Source organism: Anneissia japonica, unplaced genomic scaffold (genome assembly GCF_011630105.1).
Source record: "Anneissia japonica isolate Jap-2015-1 unplaced genomic scaffold, ASM1163010v1 scaffold277_len1293397_cov203, whole genome shotgun sequence".
Taxonomy (NCBI): Eukaryota; Metazoa; Echinodermata; class Crinoidea; order Comatulida; family Comatulidae; genus Anneissia; species Anneissia japonica.
In genome coordinates, this window is record NW_022719460.1 from 1,199,061 (window position 1) to 1,207,018 (window position 7,958).

Consider the following 7,958-nt stretch of genomic DNA (forward strand, 5'->3'; position numbering starts at 1 on the left):
CACACCTCAAATCATGCCAACATCCACAGTCCAGAATTGATTAAATTATTGATGGGGCGTTTATTCAAATTAGAAGGGGCGCTTATTCAAACGGGGCGCTTAAGGAAATTTTCACGAGGGCGATTATATTCGAGAGGGGCACTTATTCAAACGGGGCGCTTATTCGCGCGAGTACGGTATCTCTGCAGCTAGCTGCTACGGCTCTGTGCAGCTGAGCTAAATAGCGCCCTCTTTTAGAGTTTTGAGATCGCGCGTCGCCCTCCCGACGCGGCACAGCTAGCAGCCGCGGCGGCGACTCACAAATAGCAATTCAATGAATAGGGCCTTTTCTTTCCTTTTTCCGTGGATATGATGCAACTTTACACTTTTCAGTACTGTAATAATTGTCCTCCTGTAATTATTTATTGTACTCAGTCTCTTCAGTAGGTAAGCAATTTTGTCCAAGAAGGCAATTATCGTCAGAATAAACTTTCAGTTGTTAGCCTAGGCCTAGACCTATGTACCGTCGTAGCGTTCGTAACCTGGGCTGGGTAGTATATTTAGTTAAACTTACAATACTACTAGTTACTACTAGGCCTACAGCCGGCCAAGATAACTTGCCTTTTGTAGACTTAGGTAGATAGTTCTAGAACTAGGCTAGTGCTTTACTACCTAGCTAGGCCTTTGATGGTTGAGTGTATACTGCAAATCATTGTTTTATAAATGAATATTTTTATACCTTCAGCCTTCTAATTTTTACTATAATATAACTAGGCCTAGGCTTAGCTAAACCATTCAATTGGAAGTAGTGATGGGCAGTGTGTACAAAGGGCAGGGGCGTAATCAACGCTTAGTTCAGTCAGCTAATCTGCTGGTAGCCACTGTGTGTGCGCTGAACTGTGGAGATCTCTAGGTCCCCGGTTCAATTCCCATCACTGCCTCTCCTTGTGTTTCACCTGCAGGGCGGAAATACAAGTTACAATAGCGCACCGTCTTTCGGATCATCACACAAATTTTGTTTAAAAGTTTTTAGAGATGGTCTTTATTCCTGTTTTACACATGGTATTATAGTACATAGACAGAAAACTCTTTTTCATTAGTTTATAATGTAAACAGGATAAAACCAAGTCCTACTACAGACTCAGGCTATATATATAAACTACACATGCTAAATATTTGAGTGAATAAAATTTGAATTAAATGAAATTTTTATGCAAATATCGTAAAAATTAGACAGCTATAACCATATCCAGAAATATAAAAAATACAAAGATTTCAAGCAACACTCCTTTAACGGCATTGTATTGTTTAGTGTTTTTTTCATTAATGTAACGTCCAATCAACATATTTGCAAGAACAAACAATTTCAAGTCTTAGCATAGAAGTTATAAGGCTCCACACTTTTTCAAAATGTGTAAAAACACCCCTATTTCATATAGATGGTACGGTCTGTTTCCAAACCCAACTTGTGCTTTTTATTTGTTAACATGTCTTACACCTATCTTGCATTACTGTAGTAAAATTCCATTCCTCCATTCTAACTCAGAGCTGTTGAAATGCAACATTTAGGATACCTCACTGTAAAAATTATTTAAAAATTGTGAAATTGTTGAAAATTAAATAATAAATCTGTTGCTATGACAACGGAAGATGACACACTAAATTAAGACCATATCTGTTTGGTTTCCCAAAGTTCTTTTACCACACAAGTTTTAAAGAAAATTGATTTTTTGACCGTGGTCACCCCAAGGTCGATATTTACAGACACCCTCTCTTAATATATAACCAATGCAATTATGGAAAAATTACGATTTTGCGCATCTATTTTCCTAGCGACTTTCTGCACAAATTTGAGCTGATTTTTTAGACATACTCTGTAAAATTTAAAAACTTTACAGTAGGGTACTCGCACTCCATAATAAATACTTAGTATAAGTTGTGTAATAAGGTTTATCACGAATCTAAACTGCAGTACATATAGAGATTGAAAAGGGGCAATAGCACCGCTTAATCTCTCGCTCTACCACAGTGGTAGTGTGGTTCTACCACAGTGGTAGTGTGGTGTCGTCTGATCAAAATAAAACAAAAAGATGCTGAATTACACCTTCCATTATTAAGGAATATTGTGTGTTACAGTATGTTGTTGTTTTTGGCCCCTTTTCAATCCCATCATTCTTTGTTGTGGCACGGCCTCTGTTGATAACTCTTGATTCGCGATAAGGTCTATTGTGCGGGTGATGCATCAAAAACCAACTGAAATTTGCGCGGAAAATTGCTAGGAAAATAGGTGCGCTGTGCAGAATCGTAATTAATGCGTAATACATTGTTTATATTAAGGTTATTTCCATGATGCCAAATTTTTGCGCGCTTGCCTTACTATACAGTCTGGCTCACACTGAACATTTTCATTATTTCACATTGCTGATGTTAGATTCCTACTAGTTCTGTATCAAAGGATACAAGTTACAGTAGAGCAGAGCAGAAAATTACTAAATTTAGACCAAGAAATTCATACTTTATTGATTAATTTGTATATTTTCTTGCAGGATTTATGCAATTTAGTTGCCAACTGATTTGGTGTCAACGATATATTGCCTTGAAGCTGGTTGAAATTTGAATTTTAAAATAGTAAATCATACTGAATTTTCCTGAAAAACAGGAAATGGATCTAATACGGAGGAAGACCACAGAAACCTGTGAAAAGGATTCGTTCCAATGCAATTACTGTTGGAGAGTATTTACAAAAGAAGCACATATGCTAAACCATCAGAAATTGCATCGTGTATGGCACTGCAAAAACTGCCCTAAGAAATTTGGAACTGAAAAAGGACTTAAAAACCATGAGAAAACCCCTTGTGAAGAGCATCCATTTCAATGCAAAACATGCAGCCAAAAATTTAAACATGAAAAGACTCTTGCTTACCACGAAAAGGTACGTCATGCTTCAGCAGTTTTGGAGTGCAGCAAGTGTGACATAACATTTACAAGACTCTGGCGATTAAAAGCTCATGAAAGCAAGATTCATGGTATAAATTCTTTAAAGTGCACTGAATGTAATGAAGAATTTAGTAGCAGATTATCTCTAATCATGCATAAACAAGCACATGCGAAGATCAAGAATATTCCATGTAGCAAATGTGATGAAAAATTTACATCAAAGTATTATCTATACCTTCATCAACAAACACATAAAAGTTCCAAGCCCTTTCCATGTCATATATGTGGTGAACAGTTCTCATATAAGCTTGACAGGTCAGATCATATCAATACTCAACACAGTGGTGAAAAAACCTATCACTGTTACAAGTGTGAACAAACTTTTACATCGAAGAAAGAGTTGCAGAATCATAAGAGTACTCCATGTGTGACATTTTCTTGCGAATTATGTGATATGAAATTTGCACTCAAAAGCCGTCTTACATGGCACATAAACAATAATCATATGAATGGTAAACCCCATGAATGTGAGATTTGCCAGGAGCGTTTTGAGAAGAAACTCCAGCTTGTTGAGCATGAAAGAATTCATGGAAAAGATAAACCATTCCAATGTAAAGTCTGTTCAAAGCGCTATTCAAGTAGAAGCAGTCTGAAATGTCACCAGCAAGTCCATACTGGAGTACCGTTGCCCTCTTGCAAATTTTGCAAACGCACATTTATACTCAAAAGTCAGCTTGCCAAGCATGAGATTACACACATTGAGGGGAAGCCCTTTAAATGTGATGTTTGTCCCAAAAGATACACCACAAAATGTCATTTACGAGAGCATATGCGTGTCCATTTACGAGATATATCCTTTCAGTGTGAATATTGTGGGAAAATTTTTCCATATAGACAAAGTTTAAAAGTTCATGTGCGGTCACACACTGGTGAAAAGCCATACCATTGTAGTGTATGCAATTTGGACTTTTCTGATAGTCGCCACTACAAAAATCATCAGAAAATGAACCTCTGTTCTGGGGCAGATTGTAAATTTATCAAGACAAATTCACAGCCAGAAAATGACGTTTCTCCAGGTACAATCAACACTGAATGTGATGCAGTTTTAGCAATAAATAATGAAGGCATTGAGTTGCCATCATTTGACTTACCTTGCATACAATCAAAGACAGTGAATCAGTCTGCAGTACAAGAAGAAGGTGTATTAACAAAAGACAATGTTAGCCACTCCTGTACTACAGATAATCTGAGTAGTGTAAATCTACCTGTTAGTTTTGAGTCTGTCCAAGATAAGCATGCAAACTGTGAAGAATTAATTTTGTCTAGAGATCCGAAGCAGAGTACACTTGTCAATGTTACTACATCACCAGGCGATCAATTATCAGTGCAATTAGAAGTAGTTGTATGTAATGATGATATTGTTTCATCATCTCAGCAATTAGAGGTGGAATTAGATAAAGGTATTCAACCAGAAGCTTTTATAATAGAGAACCAAGTTTTATCAGGAGTTACCTCTGAAACACAATGTACACAGTCTCAGGTAGATTCTATGTTATCTTTAGCTAAACTTCTGCAGAATTTTTCTGCTGAAGTTGATAATGAAGACAAGCAGAAAAACTCAAGCCAACAAAAAATTAATGAAGACCGTGAACAGACAACTGAAGCTGGTAATGTCAGCAAAATTCAAAATCCTGAAGAATTTGCAACAGGTAAAATCCAAACTGGTCTTGAGTGCATAAATGAAGAAGAAAAACAGCACATATCAGAGGATACAAGTAATAAAAGCCAATCCAATTTTGAATGTGCTAGTGGCATTGAGGTTGAACAAGATATAGCAGTAGTGCAGAAAGATGATGGAAAAAGTAAAACATCTTTGGTGGCTATGTGTGTGAATGGGCACAAGACTTCTAACATTTTCAAAGATGATTCAAAAAACGATGACCAGTTGAAAACTCCAAAGGCTCGCACATCTCAACTTCAATCACCTACAGGAAAGGTAGTTGAAAAAGATAGTCAAAGTCGGTCCCTGCAAGAAGGAAGCAATTATTGTGATAACCAAGCTTTCTATGCGACAGTAAATAAATCAGGTGATGCCAAAATAATCAGCTTCAATGATACTTTAGAAATTGTTGACAAGTTTGATAAACATACTGGCAGCATTGTTCCTGAACAGGCAGTGACAGAGGTTAAAGCTAAAGATAATAAAAAATCTAATGGCAAGAAAAATTTTGTGTGTAGAAAATGTAAAGATGTGTTTTTGAATAGATACAGACTAGATCAGCATCGCATACAATGCGGTGCAAAGAAGTTTGAATGTAAAGAATGCAAAGAGGTATTCCCATCATTCTACCTGCTTAGCAAACATAGTAAATTGCATTTGAAAGTGAAGCCATTCAATTGTGATGAATGCAGTGAGGGATTTATCACAAGTAAAGAACTCAAAATTCACAAGTACATCCATACTGGCGAGTTTCCTTTCAATTGCCGCTTTTGCGTGCAGCTCTTTCCTGTAAAGAGTGATTTTTTAGAGCACATGAAAAAGCACCACAGTGGTGAGAATCCATACAAGTGTGCTCACTGTGACAAAACCTTTGAACATTTGTTCCCTCTGAAGGAACATTTACTTGTCCATTCTAAATCCAGACCCTTTGAATGCGCTTCATGTAACAAGAAATTTAAAACTAATGCCCTCCTTAAGGTTCACACACGGATACATACTGGAGAGAATTTATTTACCTGTGATGTCTGTAATAAAAAATTTGTGCGGAGAAGACAATTATTAGTACATGAAGAGTCCCATTTGCGTTCTAAACTGAAAGCATCTAAACCCCCGGAAGTATTTGATTGTACCGAGTGCTCTAAAGTATTTCAAAATAAGAGACAAATGAAGCGACATAAAAAGTTACACAAATATGGACGGCCATTTTTATGCAAATATTGTGGAAGAAAATTTGTTGAAAGGTGTACTTTGGTACACCATGAAAAAATTCATATCGAAGGAAAAGCACACCAATGTCAAATGTGTGAGAAGAAATTTGATACCATCGGTCATCTTAAGGAACATTTTTTGGTTCATTCTGGAGAGAAGCCTTTCCAGTGTGAGACTTGTGGAAAACTCTTTGGTTTTAGGAGAACTTTACAAAGGCACCTTCGTGTACATACAGGAGAGAAGCCATACCAATGTAACATATGCGACAGACGGTTTCCTGATGCTGGTAAAGTGCGAAGTCATCAAAAACGCATTCATGTTCAACAAATAGCAAATGCACGTGTATTGGAAGTTGTGGACAACTATGATAAAGTTGAAACAGAAGTGGTGCTTGACGAGACATGCGATGCGGCTGTCTTTATATCTGAAACTTTTTGAATTGTAACTTGATTACACTGATGTTTTCGATTTTTTTTAAAATATTTTTGGAGTAGCAGATTAATCATAACTTGTGTTTTCTTCATCAATTTATGATTAATTGAAAACTACATTAATTACTTGTTTATTTCAATAGGCAGTATAAACTTTTATCATAACATTTATAATACGGCGATGCTTAAATATCTTCCCTATTGCGTCTGCTATGTCTGCACAGTGTAATGATTGTAGTGAAAACACTGTAGCAACAGAGTTGCGGTTTTATGGAAACCAACCAGACTATTCAACAATGAATTGGCTAAACTGCCTGTATGTAATGACAAAATGAAATTAAACTCAATATGACAGTTAATTAAGAAGTGAAAAGCAACTGGCCAATGAAAAGAAATGAATAACAAGTTATCTGTGAATTATAAAAAGAATATCATATTAAAATTAAGTAGGGTGACTAGATATCTTTTTTTAGAGTGATGTACTCTTTTCAATGTACAGTACAGAATGTTTGCAACAGTATACAGTCTGTCTCTTATACACATCTAGATGTGTATAAGAGACAGCAGTAGAGCAGAGAATTATTCATATATAATTGACTTTATATGTTAAATAGTGAATTATATATAAATAATTTGATGGAATAATAAATTACACTTGGCACCTCATAAGAGTAGAGGTACTGTAGAACACTATTCCTTAATCTCAAAAGATGTTATTAAGGTTTAATAACTTAAATCGTTGCCTTCTATCATCTCCTGTATGTATGCATATTTTATACGTATACCAATACAACGTATACGTTGACCTGACTAAAATAAAATAGCCTATGACAAGACTTCTCAAGTAATATATAAGTTGCAGATACAGGATAACAGCTGTGGAATTTTAAAGTCAGGCTCCGGAGGAAAAAAATTTTTGATATGTTGTAGAACTGATTTTTCTAAGACAGAAAAAAGTTGTTTGACGAAAAACTGGGGAACGGTGAATAAGATACAGATTTTTTAAATATTTAAAAACTGGGGGAATAAGGTGTAAAAATGGGCAGTTACGCCCCCTTTTTCTTAGTTTTCAGTAATCAATCAGTCTGACAAATATGAATTGTCTAGGTACAATGATATCAAAGATCCTGATTAGATAGAAAAGTAATTTGTTCTAGACTTTAGACCAGTGGCAGCACTACGGGGGAGGGGGCGACTACAGTTAGTAAAGTTTCGTAGGGGGATAAAAAAAATAATATTTTAAAACGTTTATATCAAATGTTGGCCTGAGTTGGTTAGGCCTATATAAATTAATCATTTGGACACCGATGAGATACAAAAAAACGCCATCCCTTTTTAAAAAAATTCAATTCAAATAAATTTTAGGTCGAGATGTCCTATATAAGTGTCTAGAAACTTATTATTTTTAAACATTTTCTAAATCCCCCTCCAAAATCCTTCCCCGGCTAGGGGCTATGGCCCTCGGATGGCGCTATGCGCCAAAGTAAAGAACTTGCCCTATCTGTCAGGGAAATCTTAGCGCTGCCATTGGTTTAGACCTATTTATGGTGCTTTTTCTATGATAAATTTCCATACTATTTTGTATATTTCTGTATGTCCATAATTAGGCACTACAGAAGTTCTGTGTCCTTGAGAAGTCTGCCTATAACAAGAGTACTACAGTGTTACGTCACGATACCATG

General features: G+C 36.0%; 1 protein-coding gene across 1 annotated transcript; it reads left to right on the forward strand.

Annotated features, from left to right (window-relative positions):
• The first annotated feature begins 289 nt into the window (after nt 1-289).
• Nucleotides 290-6,318, forward strand: LOC117110941 (zinc finger protein 836-like). Its single transcript, XM_033253790.1, has 2 exons — nt 290-426; nt 2,526-6,318. Exon 2 carries the CDS (start codon nt 2,642-2,644, stop codon nt 6,281-6,283), a length of 3,642 nt encoding a protein of 1,213 aa, XP_033109681.1. The 5' UTR covers nt 290-426; nt 2,526-2,641; the 3' UTR covers nt 6,284-6,318.
• The last annotated feature ends 1,640 nt before the right edge of the window (nt 6,319-7,958 follow it).

Coding starts and splice junctions, on each gene's coding strand:
- LOC117110941 (XM_033253790.1), top strand. CDS start 2,642: ATGGATCTAATACGGAGGAAGACCACAGAAACCTGTGAAAAGGATTCG.